Here is a 16,930-nt window from a genome sequence, read left to right on the forward strand (position 1 = left end):
CTGCATGAGTCAGTCTGTTCTTTATTTATAGAGTGTGTCTCATTACATGCAAACTCAACAAGCTTAAAAAATTAAATCATTGTTTTAATATAGTGCAAAATGACAACAACAGTCACATCAAGGTGCTTTACACTGTAAGCTAGAGACCCTACAACAATACAGAGAAAACCTATCAATCACACAACCCCCTGTGAGCAAGACTTTGGTGACAGTGGGAAGGAAAAAAATCCCTTTAAAGTGGAATAAACCTCTGGGAGAACCAGACTCAGAGAGGACTCTGCTGTAACTGGGGGTGAGGGGAGGAAGACAGGACAAAGACGCAGAACATAAAACCAAAAACCCCTTGTTATCTCGTAGGGACACTTTAACTTCCCTTCAGTTCATCTGCTGCCTGAAACATGAAGCTCAGATAGTCAGCAGTCAGTCAGTCCCGTCAGACACCCATAGACACTTCTTGACCGTGTTTGTGCTGCTGGAGCATTTTTAATGACTTCATCTGACCAATAATATGTCCGCTAGGGCTATGACCAAAATCTCATATCCTGATATAAAACATTTATCATCCCGACAATGATATATATGACAAAAATGTTAAATTTTCTTTAAATTCTGTGAATCCCGGGCAATTCAACTTGTGTGAAGTGTTTTCAGGTGGGCATCATGCACCCGGAGTTGAGTGTATCGACCGATGCGTGAAACAATGCATTTTTAGACATAGGTTGTAACGGCTCCAATTTTCTTTGTGATTATTTATTGCACGGGGAAAAGCCTGTTGTAACGTTTGAGTCTAAGGTTTATTTTCAGCACCAGACGGCTGTGTTTTGCTTCTCATCCATAAACTCTCCATACTCTTTCACATGATTCTTGCGTAGTGTCAGGGTTCTCGGTCGGTTCGACCCAGCATTTTGAGTTTATCATGTTTTGGTTTATTTTTGAATGATCGTTTTGTTACTCTTGTGCTTTGTTGATTATTATTAGAATTCTATCTTTCTGTTTATTCGTTTTCAAGGATTTGTTGTCTCATGTATAGTTTGAGTTCCATGTGTTATTTTCTGTCTGCCTCTCAGTGTTGAGTCTGTGTCTTTGTGTAGTGATTTCGTGTTTCCTGTTTTATTGTGAAGGTCTGCGTCTCATGTGAGTGTATTCAGTTTTACCTCCCTTTTCTCATCTCGTTAATTACTTCCAGCTGTGTCCCCCACCTGTGTGTAATCGCCCTGTGTTTCTCTGAGTGTATTTAAGTCGTGTATTCTGTTGTAATAGTTGCTGGTCCGTCTGTCCATCCACCGTGTTTCATCTGTGTGTTCTCCCTGCTGTCCATCGTCATTTACCTCTACCAATCCTCCTTCATGTTTGTGTTCATGTTCAGTAGATTAGTTCTTTCCAGTATAGTTTAGCTTAATCTCTGTTTGCCATTTTTTCCCCTGTGCTTTGTGTTTCAATAAACCGCCTTCACATCTTCACGAGTGCCTGCAATTGGATCCTCCTTTATTTTTCCCCACACAGCTCATCTCACTCGCCGTGACACATAGGTGGTAGAAGAGGTTTGCCGTGTTTGAGTCTGAGGTGGGGACCAGTTTCATGCATAATTTGCATAGTACAGTTTTCTGGTCCGTGTCAGACTTTTCAAAACCAAACCATGTCAATGCTACAGAGGGAGCCCCTCGTTTAGAAATAAGGTCCTCGATTTGTTTTGAATGGTCCTTCTGCTTGTCATAATTTCAGTTTATTATTTTTTATAAATCTCAACAGGATCTTCAGCTTCATTGTGAAAGGTTTATGTGGAAAACAAACAAATGGAAGGCGGAGCCACACAGTGGGTTTACCATCATTGTTGCTAACGACAACGCGTAAAAACAGTTGCGTAGTGTGGTTATTTTAAATATAAGAGAAAGAGAGAACTTAATATAGCCACTACAGGGACCTGATTTTAAACCATCTGTCTGGAGTTTTCAGGATCACTGAAAGATTCAGACGACCAAACAAACCCCACAGCCAGTGAAGTAGAATAAGGCAGAATAAAGTGGAAACACTCACTTTTATTTAGGTTTTTACTCACAGGGGTGGCAAAAGTCTTGCTTGGAGTGAAACAAACTTTATTTGTAAAGATGACAAACACAAACTTCACATTTTTAGTAAAGTGTTTTTATTAAAATCAAAAATCATAAAAGGCTTTAAAAACTCCTCGATTGTTTTCTGTTACTGCAGGAAAATGTTTGTGTGCCGTGAAATGATGACATGTCATCCGTGAGTGGAACACACCTGGATATCTGGCACAGCGAGAAAAAACATGAAGTTGTGTAAGACTTGAGCACATAAGGCTGATAAGGCAGCAGAGGAAGTTCCAGGTAAGGTAAAGAGGTGTGGTCACACCTTTACAGCTCAGGGGCTCTTAAAGTACTTTCAGTGCAGAGCCAGGAGCTTAAATCTGACAGACACTCACAGAGACAGAGCTCAGCGGACCTCAGCTACATCACCATGTCCCAGCAGAGACGACCAGTGGGTGGGAAGGCTGAGGTGAACCGGGCAGTGGTGGTGTCCGTGGCCGAGTTTTACCCCGGGGTGAAGATGGGGAACAGGGCCGGAGCCAAGAGGGATGCCAAGAGGCTCCACAGTACCCTCAGCAGGCGGGGCTTTAAGGTGGAGTTGCACAGCGACCTGAGCGGCGCCGAAATCTACGAGCTGTTTGAGAAAGGTAACCAATCGCATCACCCCGAAAAGCCCACTTCCAACAATAAAAACAGGACGCAAAACATTCTAACTTTATTTAAACACAGCACAGAGACAAAATATTTAAATTGAGAGAGCTTTCAGCCAAGAACTCATTCATTTAAAAAAACAGCTGATGTCACAGAAACTCAGAGGGGGCGGGGCATCAGTGCCCACAGCAGGGCCTGCGTCTGTGAGCCCAGATAAGGAAACATTTGCAGCTCCATCTCCCTGACAGACACGCAGCTTTAACATTACAGTCTCTGTGTGTGTGTCCACACACACAGACACACCTCTGTTCTATTTACAGGTAAAGGTGAGGCTTACACTGCCCTGACACTCATTGGTGACATGCCAGCGCTGACTGATACATTTGTAATTATATAACATGTGAGGATGTGATTATATGAGTGTGTTTTACAGTGATGGTGATTAAACACTGTTACAACTGATTTCCACTCATAGATCAAACATAGGTCATAAAGTTTCATTAGTTTGAATCTTCTGCATGTGAACGTAAACACAGGCTGGCATACCTGCTGCCATGTATCCAGTGGTATGGCTGCTGTGAGAATGCTGACTGAGGGTCACTGACAGCACTACTGTCTGTTTGTGTCTGTTCTGCAGAGAGCAGGCGGCCCGTGAAGGACTGCTTCCTGGCTGTCTTGTCGTCTCACGGGGAGGAGGACTGCGTGTTCGGAGCCGACGGCAAACCCGTCCGGCTGTCTCGGATCTTCGCATATTTTGACAACGAGTGCATGGAGAATAAGGCCAAAGTGTTCCTCATACAGGTAGGTGGCAGAAGGGCGAGGACAACATGAGTTTAGGTCGTGTCGAGGGAATCAAATGATCTGTTTTCTTCTGTGATGCTGAGGTCATCCTTTTGATGCTGTCTCTGCAGGCGTGTCGCGGAGACGCTCTGGATGATGGAGTGGAGGTGGACTCGGCCGGTGACGCCACCGACTGCAGCTTCTCCCTCCACCTCTCAGTTCCTGTAGATACAGCTGTGATGTATGCCACGCCCCCAGGTAAACACCAAGCCTTCAACAGACCACCACCACTACCCTCTAAACCTCCTCAGCGGCCACTCAGACCTCCTAAACTACCCTTCAAACCTCCTGACAGGCAGCATAACCATTTTATCCATCCCTAGAACCTCCACAGTTACCATGAAACATAGAAATTAAACCATCTTTATGACAACTGCAACACTTGCAATATGATCACATCTCTTCAGGGACTTTTAAGACCTACCAAAGGACTTCTAAACCTCCTTAGTAACCAGAGAAATCTTCTATACTACCCATTAACCTCCTCTATGACTACTGAAATCATTTTAACTGTTCATGGAATCTCCTCACCTGCCACAAAAGTGCCCAACTACCTGTAGACTCTCCCCAATTACTGCAGACCTCTAACTTCCTCTGAGGCCCGCATACCTTTCCAGCTGATCCTGGAGAACCTCCTTCATGACGCACAAACACATTAAAAAAAAAACCTCAGAGCTTTTTTGGTTGGCAGAAACCTTTATATGATGGTTGATACAACAACACAAGTCCGACTCCGGATACTAATAAATCGTGATTTTCTTTCTCAGTTATGTCCTCAGGAGCTCTCAGAATTCTTCAGAGGTTGTACGTGTTTAACCATGTCAGATTTCTCTGTTTACCTCCTCCTCTCTCCATCAGGTTACGGAGCCTTCATGAGCCCGCTTGGATCCGTCTTCCTTCAGACGTTCTGCACTTTGTTGGAGGACGAGGCCCATCAGAACCTGGAGCTGACTCGCCTGATGACCCGCCTCTCCCACAGGGTGGCCTACACCTTCCAGGCCAAAGGTCGTGAGCTGGGCGGGAAGAAAGAGATGCCGTGCTTCCTGACACGACTGACCAGAGAGGTGTTCCTGTCCTCAGAGTCAGAGAGAGCCGGAAAAGCAGAGGGAATCTCAGCCACATTACTGGTTGGTACTGAGAGCACCAGAACACGGACACCTTCCATCAGTTAGACCAAATCACGGCAGAGCACATGGAGGAATGGAAATGATCTTGTTTTTGTGTGGTGTCGTTCTAAAACTGTGTGAAGAAAATGTTTAGCATGTCCTGTACATATGTATGTATGCACTTTATTATTTATCTGCAAATACACAATGTTTGATACAGTCACGGGTCTGCTTGGTCTATTTCCTGAACATCTGTCAGTAACAGGCGTAAATCATCATGCCTGACCAGGTAAACGTGTTTATAGGACGATGCAGACATCGTAAACACACTGGAGCCTGAGCTGGAAACCCTGCACGTTCTTTTTTACAGAGCGGTTGGTGAGATGCAGGGGTAACTTCTGCGAGGCTCATTAATGCTGAATATATCTGCAGGTCAGGGAAGCTCTTTCTGACATCTGAAAACATCTGGACTCTGTGAAGCAGAAACAGGTCAGGAGAGCTGAAAAGCATGAGAGTTTGATCTGCCGTCTGTAGCTCTGCACTGACCTGCGGATGATTTTGTGGAGAGGTCTGTGAACTTGCTCTGTCTTTCCAAGCTTGTGACGTTAGAGAACGAGGATGATGATGTTTGTTTCACGCCTTCAGATTTTAATCATGTGGTCAGAATAAACTCAGTTTGTGACAGGAGCTTCTTTTTTTTACCTTTGTGAATGTAACACTGGAACTATTTTGCTTCTAGAGCACCACTGAATATCCATGTAACGTGTCTAAGCTGTGAATGAAGAGGGTGTAGTGATGTGATGGAGCAGTTGTGGGGAAGTGAAACAGCTGAGTTCTGGGAAATGTCGTGCTGTGTGTCAGACATGAATCATAAATGTGTTGCAGGTACTAAACTGAAAGTAGATGAAGGAAGGCCTCAGGACAAAACCGCTCCCACACCTCTGTGAGCGTAAACTTCCCGACCTGCTGACTGCTCATTCCACGTCACATGATCTGCTTTATTACATATTCAGTGATAACAGGTGTGGACTCTGTAAGTTCTGGTTCACGTCCAGACAGGAAGTACTCAAACCCAGACAGACTGACTTTATGTGATCCCACACGTGTCTCTGTATGAACACACACCTGCTGACTCAAGGAGATGACTCAGAAACATCTCCACCTAAGATTCTCACAACTCCTGTAAGAGGACAAAATATGTGAAATGTAAATCCAGCCTGACCCTGCAGGTTGATTGGTCACCTGTTAACAGATGTAAAGTTCAAACCCTCACCTGGTTTCTGGTTTAAATGCTTAAACATGTGACTCATCCACAGCTGTACCTTCACACTGCTGATGAAGAGGTTAAAACTTTTAAATTACTGTTTATACCGACCTGTTAGACTCACATATGCAGTAAATCTTACATTTTATTGTTAAACATGTGACGGTGTTCTTCAGACTGACACTTTAGTTTAGGAATAATCTTTTTCTTCAACCAACAATTCAAGATTTATTTGTAATGTCTCAATACAGGAGTAGAAATTTTTAAGCACTATAAAAGATTTCTGCACCTACTCCAAATTACTGTTTTTTATTATTAAAAACTACCTGCTGTTAATTTCTGATACTCAGTTATTTGTTCATATTCAGATGTATTTATCAAAGGAAAAATAAATGCAGATATAAAAATGTGTGACTACGTGGATAATGAGTGAATAAGTGAAGAAATAACCTTCATAAATGAGAAAATAAGCTCCAGTTTATTGCAGTCGCATTAAAGTGGATCAATGAACAGCTGAAGTTTGTGAAACTTCTCAAAAAATGGTGACACAACATCTTCAAGAACTTTAGGAAAACCTTTCCCAGGATCAGAGATCTTCTCTCTCTGACTCTGAGGACAGGAACACCTCTCTGGTCAGTCGTGTCAGGAAGCACGGCATCTCTTTCTTCCCGCCCAGCTCACGACCTTTGGCCTGGAAGGTGTAGGCCACCCTGTGGGAGAGGCGGGTCATCAGGCGAGTCAGCTCCAGGTTCTGATGGGCCTCGTCCTCCAACAAAGTGCAGAACGTCTGAAGGAAGACGGATCCAAGCGGGCTCATGAAGGCTCCGTAACCTGATGGAGAGAGGAGGAGGTAAACAGAGATACTGGTCTCTGGACCGTGGTGAAAAATCTGCAGATTATTGATTCAGACAAATGTCACCACCAGGTGTCAAAAATGAAGAGGTTCTGTGGTCTCTTCAAAGGTGTTAGAGTTTTCAGAGAGGGTTCTGTAGGATTTGGACAACACTACTAAAACACTACTTGAGTTGTCAGGAAAAGGTTCTAGAGGTCCTCACAAAGTTGTAGGACTCACTGAGGAAGTTGCACTGGTATTTTAAGTTTAAGGGATCCTGGAGAAATGGAGCCTTGAGGAGATTAGACTGGTCAGTGAGAAGGTTCAAGGTTCTCTGGTAGGCTGGTTATGGCCAGAGAGATTTAAACAGCTGTTTGAAAAGTGAACTTAATATTTAGGATGAAGAAGGTCACCTAGATTCAGTTAGGAATGTGCAGTGGTCATTACAGAGGTTCAAGGGCTTTGTAGTCATTGTGGAGCCTCTAAGCGTAGTTCACGAGGTTTCAGTTGTCAATAAAATGTTTGAGGGGTCTTTAGGATGCTGTAGCAGTCACTGGGGAAGTTTTATGATCACAAAAAAGGTTCAACAGATTCTTTAGAAGATAGAGGTCTGCAGTAATTGGGGAGAGTCTACAGGTAGTTGGGCACTTTTGTGGCAGGTGAGGAGATTCCATGAACAGTTAAAATGATTTCAGTAGTCATAGAGGAGGTTAATGGGTAGCAGGGGCGATTCTAGGATTAGAGCTTTGGAGGTGCTGAGCACCCAGAGAGCTGCCCAGCCAGGCAAGATAAATCATAAGATTCTTAAATTCATCAAGTCTCTCTGTCCCTGGGTCCTCGTCTCAAAACATGACATCACTGTTTTGTACATTTTAACACAATTTAATCCCCATATTTGTGAAAGAAAAGCAAAAAACTTTTCTGAAAAGTCTGTAACAAAACCATCAAATCTGATCAAGGTTATTTAAATGCTGCAAAAGAAGAATGGATTGGAATAAAAAAGAAAACATATCCTAACCTTAATTACTGGGGGAGAATAATGAGTGATGCTCATAGTGAGTAAAAAGTAAACTGAGTGCATTGTTTGGACAGAGATTCACTTTTAATGTGTATGTATAATATAATACATATACATAAAGAAAACACTCCCAAAACAGAATAAATTATTACAAATAAAAATCTAATTTAATAATACAAATTTTGTGTTGTAAGATTTATGGGTTTCATGCTTTCATAGTGGTACTTTCAGGTGGTACACACTGTAAAAAGTTTAACATTTTTAGAAACAGAGCACTTCTCTTTACAGCTCCTCACTCCACCAGGGCTGTTTGGCTCTTTCTGATAGTGCGCAAATGTGGCGCACGTACTGCAGCAGTCATACAGACAACTGGACAGTCCAAAAGTTGGCCTACCTATTACTGGCTGAGGTTTTAGTAGAGTTGTGGTTGAACCACATAAAAATATATTATTAATTTTAATCTCCCCAATCAATGATAATGTTATATTGGAATGTTGTTAAAGAGGGTCAAATGTTTCAACCCAGTTTGTTTTGCAGATTCTGTACAGCAGCTTTAATATAGGGAGGACACAACTTCCAGATTGTTTGAGTAAAATCTGGTTTTTTCTCTTTGTCAGTTTAACAGTTTCTGTTTTGCCTGTCACTGTTCCCTGTCTGTTTTCTTACCTGGTTCTTCCTGACCTTGTACTTTCTCCTCACGTTCTCCTCTTTCCTCTCTCCCTCTTTGGACTGACAATCATACACAAATAGATTGTATTCAATTAGATGATAAATTACATTAATATGAAAAAATACTATTAAAATCGCTAACACAAAGTCCTCTCTCAGTCTACTTTCAACCAAAAGGAAAATAACCAAACCACATGAATATCTAATAAAAGATATAAATATTGAAACACTGATCCAACATTATTCTTGATTGACGGATCGTTTGATTTTACACTTTTACCTGAATGTGGCTCCTTTTAAAAAAACAAAAAACAAAAAACAAAACCAACTTCCTTATATCCATTATGAACCTGGCTGTCTCTCTGTACAAAAAAAATGGTAAATGGCCTGTATTTGTATAGCGCTTTACTAGTCCCTAAGGACCCCAAAGCGCTTTACGCATCCAGTCATCCACACATTCACACACTGGTGCTGGCAAGCTACATTGTAGCCACAGCCACCCTGGGGCGCACTGACATGTGTGCGCCCCAGGGTGGTCCCAAAACACACACGCACGCACACACACACAACAGGAGTTCTAAGGTTAATGGGCATTCGGTCAGTTAGCTAGTTAGTATCGATTTAAAACAGGACAGTGGTAACAACAGCAGGCTACGGACAATTTTAAGTTTTAGGTTTTCAAATGTCACTGATTTTACTGCAGTGTAGGACAAATTGTAGGGTAGCAAACATTGCTGGAAAACAAGTTTTTTTACACCCTGGTTACCTGGTGTAATGTTTTTCAGTAAAAAGAAACATGGTCTGACTCCTACCAACTATATAAAGAGTAACAGAAGGTTAAATGCAGCTAATATGTCCTGTTTTAAGCCAGGCACTCACACCTCTGCTCCGCTGCGTCTCAGCCACCATCGCTCTGGCAGCAACGGCGCTAGAGCCAGAACAGGGGAGAGCTGGAACAAACCATTTTGGGAGGGGGGGTTTATACATACTTTTGTTGTTAAAATGTTCCATCTCAATTACGTACTGTATGCTTTTTATATTTTTAGCAGTGTGTCACACAAACAGCAAATATTGTCAAAAAAGTAAGAAATCTTTGGGGGTGCTTTGATTTGTGACATCTAAAATCTTTGGGGGGCTAAAATCGCCCCTGATGGGTAGTATAGAAGATTTCTCTGGTTACTAAGGAGGTTTAGAAGTCCTTTGGTAGGTCTTAAAAGTCCCTGAAGAGATGTGATCATATTGCAAGTGTTGCAGTTGTCATAAAGATGGTTTAAGTTCTATGTTTCACGGTAACTGTGGAGGTTCTAGGGATGGATAAAATGGTTATGCTGCCTGTCAGGAGGTTTGAAGGGTAGTTTAGGAGGTCTGAGTGGCCGCTGAGGAGGTTTAGAGGGTAGTGGTGGTGGTCTGTTGAAGGCTTGGTGTTTACCTGGGGGCGTGGCATACATCACAGCTGTATCTACAGGAACTGAGAGGTGGAGGGAGAAGCTGCAGTCGGTGGCGTCACCGGCCGAGTCCACCTCCACTCCATCATCCAGAGCGTCTCCGCGACACGCCTGCAGAGACAGCATCAAGAGGATGACCTCAGCATCACAGAAGAAAACAGATCATTTGATTCCCTCGACACGACCTAAACTCATGTTGTCCTCGCCCTTCTGCCACCTACCTGTATGAGGAACACTTTGGCCTTATTCTCCATGCACTCGTTGTCAAAATATGCGAAGATCCGAGACAGCCGGACGGGTTTGCCGTCGGCTCCGAACACGCAGTCCTCCTCCCCGTGAGACGACAAGACAGCCAGGAAGCAGTCCTTCACGGGCCGCCTGCTCTCTGCAGAACAGACACAAACAGTTGTGCCGTCAGCAGAGATGGGCAGTAACTCGTTACTGTAATCCGATTACTTTTTCGAGTAACGAGTAAAGTAAGGGATTACTATTGCAAAAAAGATAATTAGATTACTGTTACTTTCCCATAAGTACGCTGCATTACTGCGTTAATAAAACCGTGATTTATTTGCGAGAGTGTCTCATGACAAGCTGTGTGCAGATCAACAATGGATAATATAACGAGTGCAGGAGAGAGTATGAGCGTGCAGCGTTTAAAGCGTGGAAGTACTGACCTTACTTTGAGTTTGATTCCGTAATAAGTGACAAAAACATTAGCGTCTGTTGTGTGTGGGAAGAAAAGTTCTTTTTACAGCGAAAAAACCCCTAAATGTCCGAGCAAGCACCAAATACGCTGCTGCTGGAATCTGAAATTCACAGAGAAACTCCCAGATCCTTCCACTGACATGATGGCTGTGGCACACCTGCACCAGGGCAAACCTCCGCCTGCCCCACTTCTGCTATATAGGTTAAAATAGAGCAACAGGACCGCTGAGACTTTGATTTTATTTATTTTCTTCTGTGTTTTACTTGCATCTATTTGAAAGAGAGAGTGTAAACACAAAAAATATTTTATTTTATGTGCTGGAATGTGCAGACAATAGGTTTAAATGTTAAACAAATTTCTTCCAGTCAGAGAATGTTGCATATAATTTAATGTTTGCTTGATGCATAAAGTTAAAAGATTAAAACTGATAAAACAAGTATTAAAAAGAGACTTTTTCATTTGATTACATTTTGTATGATGGATTATGCAGAAAAAGTAGAAATGGGCTGAAAGATCTATCGCTTTATCACCTATTTAGGGGATAAATCATGTTTTAAAAAGTAACTAAGTAACTAATTACTTTTGAAAATAAGTAATCAGTAAAGTAACTGGATTACTTTTTTCGGGAAGTAACCAGTAATTAGTTACTGATTACTTTTTTCAAGTAACTTGACCAACTTTGGCCGTCAGTGACCCTCAGTCAGCATTCTCACAGCAGCCATAACACTGGATACAGTGGGGCAAAAAGTATTTAGTTAGCCACCGATTGTGCAAGTTCCCCCACCTAAAATGATGACAGAGGTCAGTAATTTGCACCAGAGGTACACTTCAACTGTGAGAGACAGAATGTGAAAAAAAAAAAATCCATGAATTCACATGGTAGGATTTGTAAAGAATTTATTCGTAAATCAGGGTGGAAAATAAGTATTTGGTCAATAACAAAAATACAACTCAATACTTTGTAACATAACCTTTGTTGGCAATAACAGAGGTCAAACGTTTACTATATGTCTTTACCAGGTTTGCACACACAGTAGCTGGTATTTTGGCCCATTCCTCCATGCAGATCTTCTCGAGAGCAGTGATGTTTTGGGGCTGTCGCCGAGCAACACGGACTTTCAACTCCCGCCACAGATTTTCTATGGGGTTGAGGTCTGGAGACTGGCTAGGCCACTCCAGGACTTTCAAATGCTTCTTACGGAGCCACTCCTTTGTTGCCCGGGCGGTGTGTTTTGGATCATTGTCATGTTGGAAGACCCAGCCTCGTCTCATCTTCAAAGTTCTCACTGATGGAAGGAGGTTTTGGCTCAAAATCTCATGATACATGGCCCCATTCATTCTGTCCTTAACACGGATCAGTCGTCCTGTCCCCTTGGCAGAAAAACAGCCCCATAGCATGATGTTTCCACCCCCATGCTTCACAGTAGGTATGGTGTTCTTGGGATGCAACTCAGTATTCTTCTTCCTCCAAACACGACGAGTTGAGTTTATACCAAAAAGTTCTACTTTGGTTTCATCTGACCACATGACATTCTCCCAATCCTCTGCTGTATCATCCATGTGCTCTCTGGCAAACTTCAGATGGGCCTGGACATGCACTGGCTTCAGCAGCGGAACACGTCTGGCACTGCGGGATTTGATTCCCTGCCGTTGTAGTGTGTTACTGATGGTGACCTTTGTTACTTTGGTCCCAGCTCTCTGCAGGTCATTCACCAGGTCCCCCCGTGTGGTTCTGGGATCTTTGCTCACCGTTCTCATGATCATTTTGACCCCACGGGATGGAGCCCCAGATCGAGGGAGATTATCAGTGGTCTTGTATGTCTTCCATTTTCTGATGATTGCTCCCACAGTTGATTTTTTCACACCAAGCTGCTTGCCTATTGTAGATTCACTCTTCCCAGTCTGGTGCAGGTCTACAATACTTTTCCTGGTGTCCTTCGAAAGCTGTTTGGTCTTGGCCATGGCGGAGTTTGGAGTCTGACTGTTTGAGGCTGTGGACAGGTGTCTTTTATACAGATGATGAGTTCAAACAGGTGCCATTCATACAGGTAACGAGTGGGGGACAGAAAAGCTTCTTACAGAAGACGTTACAGGTCTGTGAGAGCCAGAGATTTTCCTTGTTTGAGGTGACCAAATACTCATTTTCCACCCTAATTTACGAATAAATTCTTTACAAATCCTACCATGTGGATTCATGGATTTTTTTTCACATTCTGTCTCTCACAGTTGAAGTGTACCTCTGGTGCAAATTACTGACCTCTGTCATCATTTTAGGTGGGGGAACTTGCACAATCGGTGGCTGACTAAATACTTTTTTGCCCCACTGTACATGGCAGCAGGTATGCACGTGCTCAATGCACATGCGCCTCGTCTGCAGAGTGGTTACTCATGAGAAACAGGAACACTGAAGCAAAAGCCAGCCTGTCTTTATTTTTTATTACCATCTAATAAGTTGTTAGTAATTAAATAGGTGTTACACTGCAGTTCCTCTGACATCCAGCAGAGGCAGCAGGGAGTCTGTCCCCATGTTCTTCCATGTTAAAACTAGTAAACATCTTTACAGTCTGATACACAAACTGTTTGGTCTCTCCGCATAATTTCTTAACCCATACCTGTTTAAACTGGATTAAGGCTTAAAGTGTGCATTATTAGGGCCGTGGCCTCTTTGACAAACAGGTGGATGGTGACACAGGTGGCTGTTGCTGCTAGCTATCTGCTAGCTTCACCTCAGCTAACTGAAGTGCAAAAGCAGCCCAGCATAGCCAGGCTTTCTCTGTTTTAGCTGGATTAAATCCAGTCTGAGTTGACCGGCATCACGATGGTGGTTACTGGTTAAGGCATGCATGATGTGACTCTGCGCAAAGCAAACATTATCAGTGGTGAAAGAGCTCTGAAGATTATAAAAATACAGCACCAAATACAGAGCTGGTGCTACTATAAGATCAGTGATTAGATACTTTATTGATCCCACATGGGAAATTGTTAAATGAGCCAACACACCTGGGCTACGTGACCAGTAGTCAGTCATGTGATCGTTCAGATAAGATAAACTTACGATGAACTTTTGTTTTGATGTTGGAGCGAATAAATGACGCACCTCGCCTGTCCTGTGAGAAGCAGGTTCTAGCCTGGAGCTGCTGAATGGCACAGTGAGCTGCTCACAGACACTCTACAGTCAGCTGATCATTCACCTCATCACGCTATGATTCAATTTGCCCTCCGGCCTGCAGCTGTTTGGGTCTTTAATATGTAATAATAGAAATAATATACAACATGGAAGCATCCATCAGTATATTCTTCTTCTTTCTTTAATGTATTAGAGCTAATCGGCACTCGTCTCATGGTGCTCAGAGCTGAAAGTCAATAAATCCATAAATCCATAGAGCAATACATAAATGTCCAGAGCTCGCTGTTCCAGAGTCAGATGCAGGTTTGCACACCTAAGCTGCGCTGTCAAAGAGAAAAGAGGCTTTTTCCTTTAGACCGCTGCTGCCGTGAACTTTAACCTTTGACCTGATGGCATGCAGGGACAATAAGCATCTGACTGAGATGACTTTGCTGGGAAGTTTGTACGTGTGCAAGCTGCAGACCTGCTCAGAGCTCTGCATTTACACAGGCGGTCTCACCTGCTGATCAGCAGCACCTGGTTACCTGTGAAATGAGTGAGGCTGGACATGTTCACGCCCACCTGCACATGAGCCCATGCCCGCTGCAGGTGATTTATCCTTCAAACCACACATGATGCTTCCATGGAAATGTTACCTTGCACAAACAGCTCGTAGATTTCGTCACCGCTCAGGTCGCTGTGCAGCTCCACCTCGAAGCCTCGCCTGCTGAGGGTGCCGTGAAGCCTCTTGGCGTCTTTCTGGGCTCCGGCCCTGTCCCCCAGACTCACGCCGGGGTCAAACTGGGCCACGGACACTACCACAGCCCGGTTACTCCCTGCTCTGGCATCCATCACGCATCTGTTAGCTCTCCACCTGCAGCAGATGTGAAGGTTCAACCCCGCCTTCTGGCACACCTGACAGTGTGGTGGACTGCCCTGGACAGGTGTTGCACAACTATGTTTTTTCCTTTCCTGCAGGTAACACTGGTCACGATGCCCTCAGCTGTTTGAGTTTCACAATGAGTCAACACTCACCTGCAGACCATAAATCCAGCAGTTTGACAGCAGTGACGTGGCCCAGCACACTGCTAGGAATCAGCAACAACTGCAGGTCAAAGGTCAAGATGTGTCCTTCGGCCTGTGAGCAGCTCAGCTCACACATGAAAGGCGTGAGCTGAGTGCCTTTGATGTGTGAGATGAGAATAGCAGATTAGATGTGTTTCACTGTAATCTGAGATTAGCAGAAATGAAAATCTCAGTACAATTTATCATCTCTCCCCAGAGATTTATGATATTATAAACTTTAAATTAAACTTTAATATAAACTTTAATCCAAATTTTAAGGTTTTTTTTTTTAATCACTGACTGATAAACAATGGTTTAATTTTTAACAGTTTTATCATCTAAGACAAAAAATTAAAAAACAGCAATTTTTCTGTATTCTTACACTGAACTGACAGTTTATTCTTTTTGGAAATGTGCATAAACTGCCATAAATCACTGGGACACAGTCAGGTTTTTTAAGTGATTTTTACTTTTATTTACTTAAAAAAAATTTTTTATGAAATCTTTAATCTTAGAAAGTATCTGGGGTTATTTCTTGATACAATACTCAACAAAAGACTCAAAAACAACACAAACTTCCACAAATCTACTACAAACTGGAACTGGGAACAACATGCTTTTTTGCACTTTTTGCATCTTGCACGTGTCTTCGTCCTGTTTTGTCTACAATATCCTGAACATAACTTTGTATTGTCTCTGTCCAGTCTTTGTGTATTGTTCATAGATATAGTTCGTAATAGTACATTTTTAGCTCCTAATTTTACCTCAAAATAAAATTATTTTTATTTGTAATTTCTGGTTTTATATCTCTTCGAGATATACTTCTTATATAATTATAATGAACGAGGGGGCTTGGGGTGAAACGGCATTTTGGTATGCTGTATATTGTGTATATTGTTGTACTGACAATAAAGACCTTAAATCTTGAATCTACATGCCATATCAGTGGGAGAAATGTTTCATCATTATCCAGGTGACTTCTTCAGTCTCAGCTAACTGCAGATTTCCAACCTTATAAACAGGACATCTGCATAATGACTGAAACTAGCACACTAACAATATGAGGTCAATTTATGATCATTCATATGCAAATTGTCATGACCATTGTTACAAAATCAATTCTTTTTTATTCCTCGAGGCATCCAGAGACAGCACCGGACTCAGTAGTCATTTTCACAAAACCTTTATTCATCTTCATTCATCTTCATTTAAGCATCTTCTAGAAGGGGAGACGTGCAAGGCTGGTGTCCCTCTGCAGATCTTCCACTCCTTTGTTTGTTACAGTCAGCTTTATAGAAGCGACCCCATGGTGTGTTGCACCTGTGTGTATGTGTGAGTGTAACAGTTTAAGCACTGTGTGTGTGTGTCTCTGTGTACATGACATCCTGCCGGTCATAAAAGTAATCTCACCCAAGCTACACCAAATTCCTCTACACAACATAGAAAACAGAGTTAACATATTTCAAACACTGAGACCCCCACTCTGCATCCACTGGGCCAGTGGCCTCTTGTTGTCTTACATTTACAGATCATGTGGAGAGTCTCCTGCAAACCTACTTCTAAGTTATAACAATTATGAGTTTTTATTAAAGGTACAAGCATCAGCATCAGCAACCCCCAACTGTAGCTTCCTGTCTCCTTTTATGACAGCAGACCTCCAGTGTTAATAAATTTATTTCCCTCTAAACAATTACACACACTCTCAGGCCTAAAGCTAAGCCAAACTGAAACACAGACAAATCCTTCCCTATTCCTCTGATCTAAGCAAATTTAAAACATTATATTGTAATAATGATTTTTTTTGTACTCACACCATTGATCATTGGTCATGAGTACATTCACAGAGAGTTGGCTGCAATCACAGCATTGTAAGAAAAATGAACCCTTAGGCCCCCTTCTCGGTTCAGAGATGGTCTTTTCCTTGAAAGAAAAAGTGAAAGTCAGTTTCAGTCTAGCAGAATCAGGTTTACTGCTATCAGGACGTCTTTGATCTCTCACCAGGACGTCTGCACATCTTTGTTCTCCATGATCACAGGGTTTTTACCTGACAGCATGAAGCAGCATGAAGCAGCATGATGCGGCTGATGTACCTTCAGCTGTGTGAATTGTGTTCAGTGTTCAGGCCCAGATTAGAGTCAAGGTCTTTCCTTCGAGCTCCTCTGCCGGGTCTTTGTCGGAACAGG

At 42.7% G+C, this 16,930-nt stretch overlaps 2 protein-coding genes across 2 annotated transcripts; one reads left to right on the top strand and one right to left on the bottom strand.

The window, feature by feature from the left end:
* The first annotated feature begins 2,475 nt into the window (after positions 1-2,475).
* LOC146628482 (caspase-3-like) lies at positions 2,476-4,708 on the top strand. The gene is made up of 4 exons (XM_085357866.1): positions 2,476-2,692; positions 3,334-3,497; positions 3,608-3,734; positions 4,395-4,708. The coding sequence occupies exons 1-4, from the start codon at positions 2,476-2,478 to the stop codon at positions 4,706-4,708; spliced, it is 822 nt and encodes a 273-aa protein (XP_085213992.1).
* A 1,784-nt stretch (positions 4,709-6,492) lies between these two features.
* Positions 6,493-14,534, bottom strand: LOC146628483 (caspase-7-like). The gene is made up of 4 exons (XM_085357049.1): positions 14,339-14,534; positions 10,092-10,255; positions 9,855-9,981; positions 6,493-6,737 (listed from the first exon to the last, which is right to left on the bottom strand). The coding sequence occupies exons 1-4, from the start codon at positions 14,532-14,534 to the stop codon at positions 6,493-6,495; spliced, it is 732 nt and encodes a 243-aa protein (XP_085213175.1).
* Between the last annotated feature and the right edge of the window lie 2,396 nt (positions 14,535-16,930).

The sequence above is a fragment of the Diplotaxodon limnothrissa genome, linkage group LG7 (assembly GCF_057381915.1).
Source record: "Diplotaxodon limnothrissa isolate DT_005_m linkage group LG7, D_limnothrissa_male_GT1.1, whole genome shotgun sequence".
Taxonomy (NCBI): domain Eukaryota; kingdom Metazoa; phylum Chordata; class Actinopteri; order Cichliformes; family Cichlidae; genus Diplotaxodon; species Diplotaxodon limnothrissa.

Bases quoted from the DNA above. Each gene is read 5' to 3' on its own strand.
- LOC146628482 (XM_085357866.1), top strand. From the start codon at position 2,476: ATGTCCCAGCAGAGACGACCAGTGGGTGGGAAGGCTGAGGTGAACCGG. The intron at 3,498-3,607 runs GTAGGTGGCAGA...CTGTCTCTGCAG, and splicing joins CCAAAGTGTTCCTCATACAG to GCGTGTCGCGGAGACGCTCT. The intron at 3,735-4,394 runs GTAAACACCAAG...TCTCTCCATCAG, and splicing joins GATGTATGCCACGCCCCCAG to GTTACGGAGCCTTCATGAGC.
- LOC146628483 (XM_085357049.1), bottom strand. From the start codon at position 14,534: ATGGATGCCAGAGCAGGGAGTAACCGGGCTGTGGTAGTGTCCGTGGCC. The intron at 10,256-14,338 runs GTAACATTTCCA...TCTGTTCTGCAG, and splicing joins CTACGAGCTGTTTGTGCAAG to AGAGCAGGCGGCCCGTGAAG. The intron at 6,738-9,854 runs GTAAACACCAAG...TCTCTCCATCAG, and splicing joins GATGTATGCCACGCCCCCAG to GTTACGGAGCCTTCATGAGC.